Genomic DNA, 19,988 nt, shown 5'->3' with positions numbered 1-19,988 from the left:
ATTCCCCTAAAATAAACTTATACTTTTCTGCTGTTGGTAGCAACAGAATCTGTTTGACATTTTTCAGAAGTTGTATTTTGTATTTTAAAGATATATTTGCCCCTGAATGAACGTGCAGCCCCCCAGTAGGGATTTACTTTCCACAAGTGCTTTGTGGACATCCTTTGACATACTGGTCCAACTCCTGGGGCAGGTTTTTCAGCCCATGCTGAACCTCCCCCTCCCATTTGGCCAGGCTGTTTTCATTTAAGGGGACTGTCATTTAAAGAGCTCACTCCTGTGTCCACTGCTTAGACCCAGCTCCCTACCTGCAGACATGGACTCTCCTGAACTGCAGCAGAGCTGGGCAGTGCCCAGCCACCAGCCCCAACCCTTTATTTTGCTTATTTTAATTAAAGCCCACACATTTTAAACGCCACCAGAATGTGAAGAGGAACATATTTTGGAATTTGGGGGAAGTAAGCTGAATGTCTAAATGGGAGGTTGGGAGCAACTGGAAAAGTGAGCTGACTGCAATTCTTCACCTAAAACATCCAGCATCTGTTTTGAGACTTTGAGTACATTCCTCTCAGCTTAGTCAAAGATTTTCCAGAAACTTAAAGCATCATCAAATCAATTGATTTCAGTAAAAGCAAAGACAGTTCAACACCAGGTGCTTAAAAAATTCTGTTTCTGCAATCACCACTCTCCTGATTTCTGAAGGTTTTCCCTTTCTGGAAAGGCAGCACAAAATTTTGATTTGCAGCTACTCTGTTCGTGGACATTCCGAAGCTTCAACCCTACCACAAACAGTCCCTCCTTGACTTGACTGTAGGTTTAGTGGAAATCTATTGATGCACTCTTTTCAGCTTTGTTGATGCTAAACAGTTGACTTTGGCAATAGCTGGGTTGTGCACATCATCAGTATTTGCCCCACATACACTGTTCTACCTAAATCACTGCGGAAATCCTGCACACCCACTCGCCTCGGCCTGTTGATGAACAGGACACCTTTCTTAAAAGGGTACAAAAGCTACATGCTGACATCACCAAACATAAGCTGCCTCCGGCATGCAAAGTGGCATGTCCAAAAGCTCATATGCAAGGAGACAATAGAAATAATAAGCCAAATCTGATTAATTATCTACTAAGATAAATGTACTTAACATATTTTGTTTATATGAAATAAATACCATATAAAGAGTTCAGAGGTATGGCCACCACACTTGCCCTTTTTGGCTGAACCTGTTTTAATGAGTAATTTAATTATTAACTGGGGACAATATATTGTGTGCAAACAAGAGCTGTCTGGGCCTAAGAATTTCAAATGTTAGCAAAAGATTTGCAGGGTAAGTATTTTATCATTCAGATATAGGCATATAATTAGGCACACCTCAGTGCTCATTTCAACATTAAAGCTTAGCAAAAAGGAAGGACAAATACAATTGGCTTTCTATGCATCTTCATATCTCTTCAAAAAGTAATACATTAAGGAATTCAAAGCAAAACATTAAGGAAGTCATTATCATCATCTACCTTAGCACATGGATTCTAGGGTTCATATGACATATTGCACTTTTCATTGTAAATTATATTATTACTTTGTGTTAAAAACACTGCAGAATGAAACCTCATTTTTTCCTCCAGTCATAAGAGGAAAAACATCAAGGCCTATTTAGGAAAAAAAGTGATTCATGTCTTCATGTCATAAGGCACAATGGAAAACAGCCCGAGTTTGTTCAACCATTTACATTAGAGAAAAGCCATGCCAACTGCTTTTGCTCAGAGAAGCAACCTCTGCATGAATTCAGCTTAGAGGTTTTATTTTCATTCTTTAACCATGAATTATAGTGCTGAAAGATTTATGAAAACCAAGATTCCTGAGCTTCCTGAAAGAGTTTGTTATCTTGTGGGAGAATAACCTTTTATGATGTTAGCAGCATATGACAGACACAGCAATCAATTAATTTCAGTCAGTTGTCTAATTCTGACTTCATCTACCCTGGGAAAGGACTGAATCTCCTACTGAGTGCTCAGTCCTTGTCAACATAAAGTGTTGAGGACCCCTCCACAGACAACCTGAAGTGCCACATTTCACTATAAAAGCAATATAAAACCAGTCATGATTTGGCAGTGTAAATTACTCTGTGTGTTTTCAAAACAGATGTTCTCTCAAAGGATCCAGATTCCCTTCCCACACCTGGTTTGTCCCTTCACTAATTCATATTTATATACAGATTTAGGCAGGGGAAATGATGACAGGGACTTTTCTGACTTTGCCTAAACTTACAGTGGAAAATCCTTTAGAAACCTTCCCTTTCATTTTCTACTAACTACCAGCTGTAACACCTGAGCAGCACCAATCAACTGTTGGATGTGATCTCCAAGTCAACTAAAAGAAACCACAGACCAGCTGAAGGACAGTAATGGTACCAAAAGGAATTTCACACAAGTCTGTGGTCTCTAAGATATGCTGCAATGGCTCAATGCTTAATGAACTTGAATGATGTGTAAAGTAAATGAACAGACAACCATTAGTAAGGTCTAACTGGGCAAGAAGTGTTAATATAATAGTAAGGGAGTTACATCTAGTACCTGGCTGGGTTCTCATCCTGTAGGGACACAGGAGGTTTATCAGTGAGTTTCTGTGGTGCAAATTGGGGGGAAGGGGACCTTGATGACTCCATGCCAGGTTTTTGAAGATACCAATACTTGGAAGACTCAGACTTTAGGTGTGTTTTTTCTTGTAAGTGCTGACAAGCATTCTCCGTGGATGACACTTGCTGGAGCTGCTGTGGATTAGCACTTTTCAGTTTTCCATTGAAAGCTGCTTCGGCGGAGCTGGGGGATGAGGACAGAAAGGGCCGGCTGGCTTCTACCAGCAGAGATTCAGCAGAGGTGCCAAGTGATGGTGCAGAAATATCTGGTCGCCTGTATTTATCTCTTTTAGGTGGTGGTGGCCTCTGAGGAGCAGGTCCACGCTTCTTGTTCAGCAGCACTGGCTCTATCCTATGGTTTTCCTCTCCTTTGCCCCGGGACGGACAGGAGTGGTTCTCGTTCAAGGCCTGTGGCTCAGAGTAGGGCAGGTGAGGCAGGCTGCAATCCTTGCTCTTCTCAGTCACGTTTTCCTGAGAGTATCGGTAGTCACTAGGCAATGTCCCAGACCTGCCGCGACTCTCGTGAGGCAGAACTGTAGGCTCTTGCACATGCAAAGGTCTGACTGAAGACTTCCACTTGTGGCCTAAATTCTGGTCCAGCTGATCACTCCTGTCCCGTGGGTTTTCCCTCAGGGCCCCTGTGTCAGCTTGCCTAGAGAAAAGAACATGCTGTTAGTACGCTGCTGATTTATTTCCTTCAGTGCAAGGCCAACGCACCAATCTAGGGAGCCTGAACACAAGATCACATCCAACATTTAACACCAACTCCCCCAATCTATGGTAATTGTACAGCACAAAAACATCCTCTCATGTATGGGCACACATGGTGTACCTAATCTAACACGAGTCAAATCTAACACACATGGTGTACCTAATCTAACACGAGTCAAAACATAATGTCAGGCTAAATTAGGTATGGAGCACCGGACGCGACGCAACACAACCTCTGGGTAACCTGAGACACTGCAGTGTGCACAGCTTAGTTAAATGCACAGCCAAATGTCCAAATGTTGGTAGAAAACAAGACTGCCTCCAGAAGAGGAATTCTAATACTAAAATTTAATTCTCTTCTAGCTCCAGTCAGTAACAAAGTGTGTGAAACAAGTTTCTTATCTAGGTGCAGTATTAATACTTCTGTAGCACTTTTAAATGTGAACTGAATAATAGGAACTTTAATTATGAATCTGGAGGTTGAATTTTTGTATATCTGCAGAAATATGAAATGAGTGCAATCAAAGTGTTTGCTGAAGCTAAAAAATTGGGAAAGAGAAAATTGAATTAAGGCAGAAAAGGAAATTTAGAAAGGATTGTATTTTCCAGTCAGACTTATTTTAAGGTTAAACTTCTTTTGCCCTGTCAGCACAAATGACAAACAATGGCCAGAAGGACCTTATCTTAGACAGAAATATTTTTGGGTTTATTCCATTTTTACACTGTTTCTCTAGTCAGGAAGCAGTCTTTCACAGCTCCATGGTTGTCCTTTGCCACAAGACACATAGTACATTTGTGCTCACCACATAAAGACAAATTGGGGAAGAAGCAGAAGGCAGGAGAAAAGGACCTCTGAAGCCCCGAGCGGAGACAGGTTTGCTCTCGGCTGAAAGGAGGCTGAAGAGACATTATAAGCTTAGAAAACAATCGGCAACAAAGAAGTCAAGGGCTTCAGAGAGCTACTCTGTATTTTTAAATAGTAATCTTGTAGTCATGCACTGCCCAATCTGTCTTTTGAGGTGACTGTGAAAGAGGCATTTTCCCCAGCCTATTTGTAAAAAAAGGTTTACTTGAATTTTCCAGTGTAAACATGTTAATAACATCAGTGTGCCAGTTTTGAGAATGTCTACAGGCAGTTAACACCAGTGTGTAGGAAAAAAAAATTGAGATAAAAGCACATAAAATAACTAATAGCTTAAAGTCTATTATAAATTCAAGAAGAAAAAAAATTGGAGTAACTACACACTGCATTATTATTTTAATTAAATTTAAATAAATATTTTAAATGAAGTATTGTGGAAAGACAACTGATTAGATGTGGGTTCCTGAGAAGTCACATACACAATCTTTCTCTCATGTGAAGTGTTAAACCTCAAAATTCAACTTTAACTGGTAAATTTTCAATTTAACATGAATGAGGAGATTAGTACTGTTGATACTCAGGTCTCTTCATATTGCTCTTATCTAAGAGCAATAAAAACTTCAAGTTGTCTGACTAATTCAGAGTCAATTCTGATTTACAAAACTATTTATTGACTCCTCTTTTAACAGTAGATGAAAGACGGTTTTGTGAAGTAAAAAATTATACAAAAGGCCAGAAAGACCAACATTACTCAGATTTGGTTACATGGCATCTTGGCATCTCAAGAGGCAGCTCATTTTCCCTGGTGAATCCAATGTAAGCAGAACCAGGCCGGTAAATAGATCTTCTAATTTTAATGGAAATTTTTACCAAATGAAGACTAAGGCCTTACATATGAAATACTGTGTTTAAACCAGCATTTTTCATTGTCTAGATAACCCATGAAGAGCACTGTTTTCTGCTAGTAAACCCATGCAAAAACACTTCAGGCCTCTCAATTCACCTTCACATCCATAAACCATAATATAACCAGTTCAACAGATGCTCTCAGATGCACAGAAAAATCAACAGTATGACATAAAATGTTGCAAAGACATCAGTGACATGCATTATGTCAGCCAGTTTGCAAAGTATGCCATGAACTTTGCATGCACATCGGGATTGGGAGTGCTGGTGGAAACAAACAGGACAGAGAACACCACCAATCTGACACAGGTGCATATCCAAAACATGTAACCAGTATATTGGTACATATATATATATAACTGGCTCAGAAGCTATGAATGCTTTAGCAGTCCTGTCACCTTCCAAAACTGAGCAAAAGGACATGAAGAATTACAGCACAGAGAAATTTAGAGATGCTATATTTGCAAACATAGAGATAAAATTCAGAGATTACACACATGCCTTCATACAGCTTCCACAAAATTAATCAGAAATTTTTGTGTGCAGTGCCACACAAAATGGGTCACACAAATGAGGAAAGGTGGTGGCTGCATTCAACACTGAGGTTAAACTGCATTCAGTGTGAGTGGATCTTCATGCAAAACATGCTTATCACATGATTTTGGAGAGATGCAAGCTTACTGTTCAGAAAGGAGGAAAAGAAAATAAGCTTCAAGCCCCAGGAGAACACAGTAGCAAGAACCTGCAAAGGTGTTACATTATTATCAGTACTGATAGGTCCACTAAGCTGCTTTTATCTGACAGCACATCATGCCCAGAACACAGCTGGTTTGGAAATGAGGCCCATAGGATTATGCAAAGATAACATACCACTGAAAGGAACTCATCATTTATAACCAAACATCACAAAGTGAGAGACATAGAAGAGTTTTAAATCATCTGAAAACATGACAATTGACTTAATTACTATTTTCATTCTAGATAACAAACCAGCCAACATCAAAAACATTAAAACTCTTAGCTATTTCAAACCCAAAGCTCCCCCACCCCCATAATACAATGCCACAATTACCCAAGTTGCAAGAGCTTTTCTGAGATGACAGAACCAGGAAAGCTCACACCACATTCCCCACCCCTGGCACAGCACATGAGAGCTTTCACTGTCAGACAACTTACACCAGTCACTTAACCCGACCTGCAAAGGAAGTGTAATTAAGAATCTTATGCTGTTGCTACAAAGTGGTATTCAGTAAGGGTGAGTCTAGTACAGGAGTCTAACATGAGCCTTTTCTACTGCACTTGTTTTCGGGATTTTGCTATAGGAGCTTTCATATCTAAATGGCAGGAGGCAGAAAACCAATGGATGCTCCTAACTGAAAAGAAGGAACTGCTTAATTACACAAACCAGTCCTTCACATTTTTGACAAGCTGTCATTTAGCAGCGGGCTCCGCATTCTCAGAGGGGGTCTGTGTAGAGAGACAAGAGGCTGAACACTCATCAGTGAGGGCGGGAGGAGCTCTGCTCTGTGTCTTGCACTTTACCAGTGGCCACAGCCACGCCAGCACCACCTACTGCCATGGGGATGGGAATGTGGATCTCCATACTGGCACTAAGTATTTTCTACCTAAATGGACAAGTACATCTCCCAGTTTCCTTCTGGCTCCATTAGCTCGAGGTAGACACACTCAAGACTGAAATGTAAAGGCCATGTAAAGACTAAGCTGGGCAAAAAACTCCCAAGTCTCACCCCCAGCCTGGACACCCCCAGTACCCTGAGCAATAATACAACAGGCTATTCTAACAAACCAAGGAGTGGTAACAGTAATGTGCCTCTTACATTAAAGTTAAGCCATATACACACATACACACATTAATAGGTGCTTGCCAGCAGAGTCAGTGAGCACTAGCACTTATAGATGCCTATAAGAACAACAACATTTTCGGTTGCCATAAGAAACAACTCCAAACCACTTTCTTTGTTTGCCCCATACTCAAGATTTGACTAAATCTGGATAGAGGTAGAATGATCTGATTGAATGTTGTACCTCAATAAATGAAAGTGACTTCAATAAACTCAATGTGTTTGATTTTTATCTGTCTGATTTACAGTTTCTTGAGAACCCTTCAGGCCAACCCAAACAGTGCCACGAGACGCTCCAACTTCAAAATCCCAGACTAGATAAGCTTTACAAAAATGCATTAGCCAACATTTGAAAAATGTATCATTTGTTAAAGACCTGACCGCTGTGCAAAAGTTTCACCATAAAACATAAGCATGGTTATGTAAGCAACAATATGTCCTCCACTAACTCACTGGCAAACAAGAGCAAATGGAGTGGCTGTTTCTGATTTAAATTCCTTCTCAAGAACTACGAGCTACACTGGAAAAAGGCCTTCATACCTGAGCATGACTCCTCCATAAAAGTTCTCACCCTACAATAACAAAAACACTCTCAAAATCAAATCCACAGTTTTGCAGTCCCTTCAAAGTGACTTTATACAGGTACTCTGCCAGAAGAGACAGTTTCCTTCTTAGACACTTTGAGTTCCATCTTCCTGCTCTTTTCAGTGTACTAGCAGTAGGAATTGTACAGTCTCACAGAAAACTGGATCAAGGACCTGACCTGGCTTGAAACAGATAATTATGTGGCTTAAAGCAATTGGGAAATAGTGTCTTTGCATATGACAAAATCCTGTTTATAGGCACAGCCCTTGCCAATATGTTAGTTTTTAAGCTATGAACTTTATGTGCTGAAACAAAGTTTTCATTGTGTATTTGTCTGGCATGTGGCACACTGGGATCCAGAAGAACTGCAACAGTCCACAAAAAAAGGGTAGTTTCTTCTATCCAGTATGGTTGTAGCGGGTTGGGTTTGCAACCGGGCCCGCAGCCACCTGTCCCAGCACCAGAAACGAGAGAGACAGTCTGCCTCAGGGTTTCTATTCTTAAGTGTGCATCACAGAGGCAGTCACAACTTTGGCTTAAAGAATTGTCCATATTCAAACTGGCCAGCTGATAGGTTCTGTCAGGTCCCAGAGGAAGCTGTAAGCACCCCTTGGCAAGGACATCCCTTCCGGGACTATGCTTGCTAACCCATGACAATGGTTCTGCTTGAGACAACAATACAATGCTATGAAGTTAGAATGGGGTGCATAGGGTAAGACTGTTGGAAATTCAGGAAAAACTTTGAGGTCTAGTGCCACATTTTAATCCATATTGACATGGATTAAACTAACTAATGCATGAGACTACAGCTCACCCTACAGCAGTCTCTACAAGCAAAGCATGCATTGGTTGCACTGTCTAGGGGATCAATTTAGATATCCAACCACAGGTGTATTCTATGATTTCAGAAACTTTAAAGGTTCAAAGGCATCAGTTCCCCTAAGAGATGGCAGCTGGAAGCCAAGTGGGATATGCTGGGCTATCTCAGGTCCCACTAGACACCTGTGTTTAGTCAACTGTTTAGCCAGCTTAGAATGAAAACGGAGTTCTCTGTGGACTACAGCTTGAGTTAGAACTTCACATGTAGATGTCTCCCTCCTATTAGTTATCTGAACCCTCATCTGAGTCCCATATGCTTTTTTTTTCAGAGGGTCCAGGACCACTTAAGCCCTTAGATTGGTTTTACTACTGCACTACTCAGGAGACCCTGACAACACAACGCCACAGTTTGGACATCCAATACCAGGGCAATTATTTTACCATTGTTCATTTTTCTCATGTGCTCTCTATCTGCTATCACTACTGAGTCAGTACAGCACATACTATCCATCAGATAGTGACACATGAAGCATATTCCAAAGATGCTAAATGAGAGCTTGGGCTATGAAACGACTTGGAAATCTTTAAAGACAAATGCATAAAGAACCACGATGGCTATAACCTAACCGTTATGCCATGAAGACGCACAGCATATAAGCCACTACAAAGATGTAGAGATGTCCACTGCCTTGTCTGAAGAGACAGATGATAGCAACTAGCATCCAAGAAGCACTACTGAAGCAAACGGTCCTAAAACCAAAGCATGTATTAAGATGAAAGAATAATGAATACTGAATGATGAGAGACTGTTTTCTCTCTCTCTCAAAAAAAAAAAAAAAAAAAAAAAAGGCCTGTCAGAAGACAACTGAAGGTACAAAACTAGCAAGATATTTCACAAGTATATCCCACAGCACATCAGTGGTACACTACAACCCGTTTATCATGGTGTGAGTCTTGGTTTTTCACTTCTGTCTCTGAATGCCTGTTAACATTATCTGTGCCTCAGTGGCAGCTATCTGTTCAGTCAGTCACACTGAACGCAGCTTAGTTGTTGCACCTAATGTGATAAAGCAAAATGTCACTCTAGCTTAACAACCCTTGCATTATCACCTGGCTTTATCACAGAATGAAATACTATAACAGACACTGCTTGCCAGTTCATCGACCCCACCAGAATTTCTCTCCTGTCCTGAATGCATGGCAACAGACACACTGCAATTTGTTTTCATCTCTCATTCTGTGTCTCTAAAAATGTTACCTCTCTCCCCATGAAAATAATAAATAAATAAATAAATAAATAACAACATGTCCACTCTAATTCTGCAGTAAATAAACAAAGTTATGTTGATGGATGAATGTAGGCCAGTCATGGGTAACAGCAAAAGGCACTGGCCCACAACAACAACAAAAAATCTGATTAAAATTATATTTCTTATAGCAGAACAAGGGCCTTTATGCAGAAGGGAAGAATCTTGTGGGAAAGGGCAGAGGGAGGGATGCTTTCCTTTCCTTAGTTCAGAAAACAAAAGCCCCTTCTCCATTCTGCTGCACACCAAAAATAAATTATAAAAGATAATTTTTATGGCTGTATTCTTATTGCTTTATCTATTGCATGCCTCTCCTAGCACACAGGGGATTACCTACATGGAATTAAAATGACTTCTACTCAAGTCAACCAGTTAATATGTTCAGTACTTACACACTGAATTCAATCATCAGAATATACCAACAGTATAACGAGAACCATCATGTTACACAAATGGCAACCATTGCAGAGACAAAAGACAGTATTTTCCAACACTGCTAATGAGGAAATCATAGTCACATTAAAAAAAAGCTCAAAGAAGAATGATTGTTTTGTCAATTAACTAAAAAAACCTCTGCATTCCAGTTGCCACTCCTTTGATATTTTTTTCTTTTAGACTTTTTTGTCCTGATAATGCTATTTGAAAATATTTGTTGCTATTACTACTGAAAACAGCTGCTTGCAGCTGAACAAGAATTAGGTAACAAAACACAAGCTATAAAATGAAACACTTTGTGAATAACAACTAGGTCAGGTGGGATTCTCAGGCATTCCTCACCAAAATGAACACATAGCTAGCTCATCTCTAAAGGAAAAAAAATCCTAAAACAGTTATTTAAATTAATTAGCATGCACATGCACACATTTCAATAGCCATCTTTTCACTCAGAGCCACACTCACCGCTTGCTTCTAATAGTCACATCCAATTCTCTTACACTCCCAGCTAACAGCTCCTGCTGCTGTGGAAAAGGTCTTCGTGCAAGCCTGTACTCACAGTAACAGGCTTGCCAGGAAAATAACAAGATGAAAAGCTCTCGCACCACCCCTAGCCGAGAGGAACCCCGAGCCTGGCACCCTGAGCCACAACAACGGCACTGCAGCCTTCAGTCCAGAAAACAAGTATTTTCGAAAGGCACTGCCTTCTAATTCCAGTGTACATGATGCCAACTGTGAAAACAAAAGCTGCTAAAAACAGCGCGTGTGTGCGAGCATATGCACACAGAGCATCTTAGCTGGAATTAACTCACATTTTCCCCCTATTCTCCCAACCCATCAGTGAACAGAGCAGTCGATTACAGTAAGCAAAATAAAATTCTGTACCAAGCATTGCATCATTGCTAATTTGTTACTGTAGCTTCTGCTGATAGGGGCAGAAGATGCAGCCTGTGCTCAAAGACCTGAAGAACAAAAGAAATACTGTATGAATTAATACTGCAAATTTCTGTTCAGAACTGACAAAAAATGGCAAATGAAGCACACACCTCTAGCCATTTATTTCATGCTTTAACACTAAAGACAAGACAATCTTACCAGGATTTACAGCTTTTTACCCATATTCACTGGATATGTGAGCTTTGCATCCTTGCAAATGTGCCAGTCAGTTGGAAAGCCTTGCAGAACTGAATCTGTCTCAACCTCTGCGTCTCATTTACTGTAACACAGAGGATTTTCAAAGCCATGCCTCACAACAGCTGGCTTGTTTTTGCCTGCTTCCTATGATTGACAAGTTCATACAAGCTCTGTCAACTTTAACCTTGATAAGTGAAGGCTTAGTCTGTATTGTATGTTACATCACCAGAAACTTCTGACCTCAGGGAAAAGATCTCAGAGACTTCAAAGCTTTTCCCTTCCCCCACCCCCACCCCTTGGATTTGGTTATTAAAAAAAAAACAAAACAAAACTTAAAAGTCCTTCAATTTTTTAAGGATTTTTCTTTTCATTTGTGAAAATCATGATCTGCATTTCCACAACTACAGCTCTGCAAGTTTTCACTATTTACAATTATTTTAAAAGATCAGTGTGTTATTAGGTTTCTTTCTGAACAGCGTTCATAATACCAAGTCTTTAATTTTAGAGGAGAGTCTTCTTCATAAACAGCCCTCCAGCCTGAATTTTTTTGCATGTGTTGTGTGCACAGGCGCCCTCTCTTGCAGGAGACTCTGCAGGAAAAGAGCTAAATGCTTTCATGCTGCATGAGCACATTGCCACCCCCACGCTCCATCTTTAGAAGCCATCGTGGCTTTCATCAGAGCAAAGCTCAAGCTCCTTTCAATTTTTCTACAAGAACACATTAAAGACTTAATAGAGAAAGTGTGGATGAGGCTTTAATATGTATGAAAGATAATTTCGAAGATGACCACTTTTAAGAGGAAAATGTTATTTAAACTGCACACAAATCACACAGAGCAGTTAGACATCCAGTTAATAACCTCCCCTAAAATTTTTCTGCTTCCCAAAGCTGCCTATTTGATTTCAATACAGAGTGTGAATGACTTCACGAAAAAACACCAGTTTACATAATACAATACAACTGGTTAACAGACTGCAGCAAGTCTGGTTGGCCCCTCCAGAGAAATGGAAGCTGTGGCTGTCTCGTTACTTTTTTAGCACAAAACTTCACTCACATTTACTGACATAAACAATCTCCTGCGTGACAGCAAACCATAACCATGTTGCCTAGGGCTTATAGCAGAAAGTGAACATTTCACAGGCTAGCTTTTAGTATCAGAACACCATAAAGCCACTCCATACGTCAGAAATATACGAACCGCTGCACTGCGGAGACATATCAGTCACCTATTTCCAATTATGCTTTTCATCAAGTAACTTAAGGGAAAATAAAATCTACAATGCATCAGCACATGATGCTTTTGTAACTAAAACCACTGGAGACTTATCTTACATTAGCTCTAAATATCCCTACTCAACTGCTGTTATCATCAACAGGGCTATATGAAGATAGCTGGATTTCAAGCAATACAACAAAAATGCACATCTTTAGATGGTTTTCATTCTAATCCTCTTTCCGGGGAAACTAGTCAAATCAAACCAGAATACAAAAATGAACTAATGAGTACAAATTTATCTCTGTTTCTCTCTCCACAAACATTTTTGTGTGCTGTTCTTTCGCGCACTCCCAATTTGAGTACTTGCAGAATCATGTTTAGGACTTCTTCCAGCTACTCATGCTTGGTAACACTCACCTTTAGAGGCAGGGGAGGAAGCTTTCCGTAAGAAGAAATTACCCTCCAACACTTCCTTTTATCAGCCCATGATGGCCTTGCATACCCCTAGCTGTCACTGTATGCACAGTGAGGAGAACAGATGTGCCAGGAGCAATTAAAGCAAAAGTAACTTTACTTGGTAGTAAGAAGCTACAAGTAGAAAAAAAGGGGATGCATGAGATGGGATATCCACCCTCAAGTTTAGAAACAGGGATTCAAAGTTCACCTAATAAAGGTAGAGGGAGAGTCTGCATTTTCAAGGGTGTGGAGAATGCAGAAATTGGATGGGGGAGAAACAGGCCTGTATTACTGCAGTGTACTGTAAACCAAGCACTGGTTTTGGAGGCAGTCCAGCACCCATTTAATGAGATCCAGCAGCTGCTGGTGAGCCCAACTGGAGCATCACAGCAATCTGCAGGACACACACCTGACAGCCGCCAGCTGAGTGCTGCCAGGAGAGTGAGGAATGGGGAGGCAGTGGCAGGAGCCTGCAAGTTTTACCACTTTCATTTAGCCACAACCAACCCCAAATCCCAAAATAATGCAATTGTGATACTTACGAAGATGCCCACACATCTCTCAGCTCAACCAGCCTGAAAGTTTTAAAATGGACAGCAAGAGGAAGAAAAAGACTGTAAGTGGGACAATTTATGATGCAACTTCTGCCTTGATCCTGAGGTATGAGAAGAATCTGGTTCAAAACTATAGTTCTTCAAAAGCTATTTGAAGAACTGCCCTGTGCCAGTGGCCATATGCATTTAGATAAATCTTTTTTGAAAGATTAAGAATCCACACAGTGGTATTTAATTTTGAAAAGGGCACTTACATACACGAGATGAGTACTTTTTAAAAAAACAAGCCAGATGGTATAATGCTAAGAGATAACATGCAACTGAAGATATATGAAATTCAGAGAAAATGTGTAACACCTACCGAAACATCCAGCCACTGTTCTTCCTTCCCTCTCTCTGTCCCCTCCAAAGGTTGAATTAAATAACAATTAAAAGGAACATCCACCAGAGAACTTAAGTCCTACCCAAACAAGGAAAAAACAGAACTAATCTAGCAAAGCAGATGTATAAGCAAAATATGGTAAAAAAGAAGGAGTTTTAAAAGTAAAGCTGAGGTACAAATACTTAAGGGTGTTAGGACAAAAAAAAAAAAAAAAAGGAAAAAAAGGCACTTATTCTAACACAGATATCTGCCAAACAGATTATAGGGATGGAAGTACAATAGTAAGAATACAAAGAAAATAAGGCTGCAGCAAAATATTGGCACTATCTCCCCTTCACAACTCCAGAAAATAACAGCCTTTGCAGGAACTATTCTCAGATGCTGCACACCATTAAAAGTGGGTAGTCATAAGCTACCTGGGCCATACGACAATCACCTGAAACTTCCACAGGAAATTGCTGAACTGGGATCTGTGATGCACAGCTACCCATTCCTCTGATACTTGGACAGCTGCTTGAGCACAGTGACACACCCAGTGTTGGGGAGGGAAAGTGAGGGTGCTGAAGAGAGAAAATGAGAGAAATAGAGCAAGAATAAAAACAAATACTCATTATGAATCTGGAGAACTTCAGAATGATAAACTTAATATCTGAATTAAGCACAGAAGAAGAAATTTTATGAAGAGATTTAGCAGCTGCACTAATGAGTAAAAATGACAAAGAATAATTTGGGCATGTGTAGAAAAGATGCATTACTAATCTCAGAGTCACTACACATAGGGACAAGAGTGATCTGGATGACAGACTTTGGATTTTTAGATGATTTAGAAAATGAAATTTTATCTCACCTGAGTCTCTTAAAAATTTGACTGCCATAAGACAAGAGTCCTCACTTGTCTCATCACATCATTCACATCAGAACTCATTAGATATAGATGATTTACAAAATGGGTGAAAAAGCAGGTGACAATAGTTGCTGCTATGAGGAAATGATTCTGAATAATAAAGACCCCAAACCAAGATTTCCTATCATTGAATGAATGGGTCATAAAATAACAGATGAAATTCAGATTTAATAAATGCAAAGTAACCCACAGGAGAGATCTTCCTGTACTTCACCAACATATACAATGATGTACAACAGGAATTACTGCTATGCAAGAAGGAAAAGCTGAATTTCACAGACTATTCTATGAACATACAATCTTTGTACTTCAAAGCAGTAAAAAACCAAACCAAACCCCCAAAATAAAGCAAAGCTCAAAGACAGACAGACCACCGGAGGCTTGACAAGACACCCAGCTGCATGGCTCCAGGTTTGCTCTGGTTTTCTGTTCCCCAAGCACCTGCTACTGGCTCACCCAGAGAAAAAAAAACCTGCCTAAGTAGACCTTTAACCTGTTTTTAAGCATCAACATCCATCAGCTGCCATCACATAACCAGTGATTCAAGGTTCCACTGTCTCAAAGTGTGATACCTATATATCTGTTATTAGTCAGTCACATACACTAGTACACTGGAAGGACATAATGGTACCTGGCAATGAAACTTGTACGAATTACAAGTATTCACAGAAACCTAAGGAAGATGAAAGGTTACAGGGGATTTCTCATACATGAATGGATGCTGTTAAGACTCTCTTCTATATGCACAGGAAGAGCCACAGTATGTTTTTTCCATTTTCAGACAAAATACAAACATTGTAACAGTCCAGACTGTACTGTGTCATTGCTGTATGACACACACAATGACATCACTGACAAAAAAACTGGTCTGAGAAATGCCCTAATAATCTGTATCTCATGATAAAGAAATGCTAAGGACATGGACCTGCTGGAGCAAGTCCAGAGGAGTGCCAGGGAGATGATCAGAGGGATGGAACACCTCTGTTGTGAAGACAGGATGAGAGAGTTGGGATTGTTCAGCCTGGAGAAGAGAAAGCTCTGCAGAGCTTGTTAACACATGCACAAAATGTTTGCCAAAGTAATTTTTCCACTGATTTCTAAGGAAGCAGTTGCACAAGATCATACTATTTCTTCTTCACAAGGAATAGGGTGAAAACATTTTGCTTACATAGCTCTGGTAATGTCTTGGTGAGTCCTGCAATGACTGAGACATACTTGTCCTGCAATGTTCAGCCAGGAAAAGCAACTCACAGTTTGACTGTTTAACTGCAACAATACATGAATAACCTCAGGAAGGTCAACAAGACCAAGTGCCAGGTTCTGCATCTGGGTCAGGGCAATCCCAAGGAGAAGTTCAGGCTGAGAATGGACCAAGACCAGCCTTGAGAAGAAAGACTTGGGGGTGTGTGTGGACAAAAAGCTCAATAATGACTTGGCAGTGTGCACTCCCAGCTCAGAGAGCAAAAAGGCTACCATTAAAAGCAGTGTGGCCAACAGATGGAGGGAGGGGATTCTCCCCCTCTACACTACTTTTGTGAAACCTCACCTTGATAACCACATGCAGCTCTAGGGTTCCCAAAAGAAGAAAAACGTGGCCCTGTTGGAACGTGTCCAGAGGAGGGCCACTACTATGATCAGAGGACTGGAACATCTCATTTAGAACAGGCTGAGAGAGTTGGGGCTGTTCAGCCTAGAGGAGAGAAGGCTCCAAGGAGACCTCACAGCACTTTCCAGTACCTGAAGGGGGCTACAAGAAAACTGGAAAGGGACTTTTCACAAAGGCATGTCGTGATAGGACAAGGGGGAATGAACTTAAACTGGAGGAAGGCAGGCTTAGATAAGATATTAGGAAGAAATTCTTTACTGTGAGGGTGGTGAGGCACTGGAATCGGTTATCCAGAGAAGCTGTGGACTTCCCAAACCTGGAGGTGACCAGGCTGGATGGGGCTCTGAGTAACCTGGTCTAGTGCAAAGTTCCCTGGCCATGGCAGGAGGGTTGGAACTAGATGATTTTTAAGGTCCCTTCCGAACTGAACCATTCTAGGATTCTACAATTCTCAATAAAGAACAGAAGTTTAAAATAGCTATGGGACACAATGCCAGCAACAAAAGTTCTCACTATTTAAGGAAATGGCCCTTTTGCTACACATAAAAACCTCCAAGCCTACAAGTCTTGTATTTCAGTAGCTCAGTTCCTAGTTAAGCTGATCCTAACACTGTATATTGGTACTATATTAATTTTTTTGACACCACAGTAAGAGAAACCCAAACAAAATATAGAATTTAAAATTTCTGGAATCATGAAAAACTGTAGTTTCTAAGAATATTTCCAGTGACTAATTTACACCACCTACCATCATAAATATGAAGAACTGATTTGTCCAAATGTGTATTGTGGATTATTGGGGTTTTTTTCCCCCACTGTTAATTAGTCCTCATAGCCATGTGAGCCCCAACCCTATAATGGTCACAAACCATAAAAAGCTAAGAGAAGCAACTATCAGTACACACATGCATGTTTCATATGTCTGTGTGTGTATATATATATATACACACACATCCATATACGCATGATACAAATAAATGCATACACAAATAGACTACTGGTCATTTTTAAATGGTTTTCCATCTGACCCAATTCAGAAGACATAAGGTCACTCACATTCCTGTATGGCTAAAGGTCCTCCTCCTTCCTTGCACAATAATTTGCTGCTGCTCCTGGTGAGCATGGAGCCTAGACATTCACCAGGTGCTGAAAAATCAGTTTCCTTATGAAGAGCCTAATAAAACACTTGAGAACATGTCTATAGGCTCCTGTTTCAGGCTTATCAAAGATTTTTCTAGAAAATTATACTTGGGCATTTAGGATAACTTAGGCATTAAGAAATTAGTTTTATTTTGGTTGTGTATTGTAGCTGCTCTTCCTCTGTCTTCAAGAGCTCAACTCAAATAGGAGTAACTACTAAGGTATGAAAACACTGAAATAAATATTTTGAAGTGTTCAATCAGAGTTGAGTCATGCTGTGGTCCTACCCTTGACATGCACATGCTCTTGGACTTGACACGTATTAAATGTTGAAATATTTTCTGCAACCTGTGGTCTCATATATCCTTTTTCACTTTTTGAAGTTAAATAACTTTAATAGACATCACAGGAACAAATTAATAGAGCTAGGAGTCAAATGTTCTTAGAAAGTAAATAAAAGCAATGGCTGTAAACATCTCTAGTAGATGGCTATCTTAAGAATTAGATCATAAAGCATGATTCTTTTGATGCAGAATGACTTTTATGAGTGCATGTCATACTTCAGGAAGCCACAGACTACTGGTCAGAGCAGCTATTTCCCTCTTTAACCTTTTGAAAGTCTATTTCCACTTAGAAATTGTGGAGACTTCTATATCGAAGTTAATTATATAACCAGTATAGGTCATTTTATAAATGCAGAAAGAGAGACATGTTTAAGGAAGCACAGACTTTGCATCTGTAAAAAGGTAAGCTTTTGTAACTAATCTGAAAAAAGCACCATTTTTTGTTTTACAGATCAGCAGAATTGTATAATCCTTTCAAGCTGTCCTAAAGTTAAGAACATCCATAGAATCACATCAACCCCTCAGTATAAAAATACTCATCTCATGTTAGATGACTGTTTGCATCCCTGTAAGTTCATAACAAGAGTGGTTTGGTTCTTCCATAAGAGATGGCAATGGCTTCTATGGACCACTATTTTCTCTTCCTATAAAAGTAATACCCTAAGCTATTAAATACTGCAGTTCAGAAGAACATGTTGCAGCTCTTCTAAAAAGGGAGATGAAACAACCTGAATTCATTGGAAGCACTCAGTAATCTCAGAGGGAGAAAACAGCTCAAAGATCAAAGAGGTTTCAAAGCAGTGTTAACTTAGGTTTTACAACTGTGTGCTAAAAAAGAACAGCCAAGAAAATACTGCAGCAAAAAGCTCAAGAAAAAAAAATTATCAAGCATCTTTATTTTTGTTTGTTTGTTTTTAAAAAGCCATTTGCTGTTACAATATTCTAACCCTTTTCCATTCTAGATTATGAAGAAAATACTGCAGCAAAAAGCTCAGGAGAAAAAAATTATCAAGTACATTTATTTTTGTTTGTTTGTTTCTAAAAAGCCATTTACTGTTACAATATTCTAGCCCTTTTTCATTCTACATTCAGTGCATTAAAAAGACTGGTATTTCTATGGAAAATAATCAGGGAAGCTGTATATGGCAAATATTCAAAGTTTATTTCAAGTTATTAATTTCTTTTCTTTTCTCAAAGCAACTTAAGGGGAGGAAGGCCAGAGGCACCCTGTAGTGTAGGACAGTCCCTAACCTGGAGAAAGCACTCATGGACTCCACAGCTGTCTCTCAGCTTGGGTTCCTGCAAATTCACCCCCACAAACACAGAAGGGTCACTCCTATGTTCAGCTGCATCACACTGACTTTGGTAGCACAAAGGCAACCACAGCACACAGGTCTCAGTAGCACAAAATAACAGCTGCCAGCAATTTAATCCAAACACAAATTTTAAAAGAAAGTATTAAATATGACCATAAGGGAGATCTCAGGTTTAGTTACTATTCATGTTCTAGCATATACCCTGAATTAGGTAGATTTCCTAGCCATTTGCAGATTGTTAGATTTTAAAAATAGAAAACTAATGCCTTTAGGGCAGCTCAAAAATCATAATATCAATCCATGTCATGGGTCCAGTTCCTTTTGAGCATATGAATGCCTTACTAAAAAAGGAGCACACAGAAATATATATTCTTTCCAATAAGGCAGCCATTCATTATCATGCAGTGGGAGTTCACAACACAGGAATTAAATGTCCAAATGAGAGATTTTAATTAGTTAGTTTTTTGAACACAAAAGGCATATCAACCTTCAGCATGTCAATGTTGAGAGAAAGACTGTGAAAGAGACCATTTCACAAAACCTTCTGTAATATGGTAAAATGGCCAAATACTACATCTGAAATAGTATGTCAATATAGGCTCCCGCTGAAAAAAAGTTACTGCAGCTGGTGCCCAGTGTCATGTGATTTTCATGGACTCCATGATTATAAAGCAAGAATTGTGCTGCACAAACACTGCTAAAATGCTGGCGTAGGAGTATTATTCACATGCTTTTGTGACTCGGCTTCGGCGCTGGTAGATGGAAATCGCTCTACTCGTCCAGAGATGCTGCCCGCCCACAGCAGCCCGGCC

At 39.9% G+C, this 19,988-nt stretch overlaps 1 protein-coding gene across 6 annotated transcripts in view; it reads right to left on the bottom strand.

The window, feature by feature from the left end:
• The window catches only part of SHROOM2 (shroom family member 2), an 80,499-nt gene that overhangs the window by 15,150 nt on the left and 45,361 nt on the right, over nucleotides 1-19,988 (bottom strand). For 4 of the 6 annotated variants that reach the window (XM_017737039.1, XM_017737040.1, XM_017737041.1 and 1 more), the window contains one exon: nucleotides 2,575-3,288. In XM_017737039.1, the coding sequence (XP_017592528.1) occupies nucleotides 2,575-3,288 (714 nt within the window). Of the gene's footprint in view, nucleotides 1-2,574; nucleotides 3,289-4,197; nucleotides 4,263-10,588; nucleotides 10,774-19,988 lie in introns of those variants that run through there. The other 2 variants (XM_017737044.1, XM_017737043.1) reach the window with 2 other exon arrangements.

This window comes from Corvus brachyrhynchos, unplaced genomic scaffold, assembly GCF_000691975.1.
Source record: "Corvus brachyrhynchos isolate BGI_N302 unplaced genomic scaffold, ASM69197v1 scaffold83, whole genome shotgun sequence".
NCBI lineage: Eukaryota > Metazoa > Chordata > Aves > Passeriformes > Corvidae > Corvus > Corvus brachyrhynchos.
The sequence above is the reverse complement of the archived record's forward strand: the minus strand, read 5'-3'. Positions and strand labels throughout refer to the sequence as shown.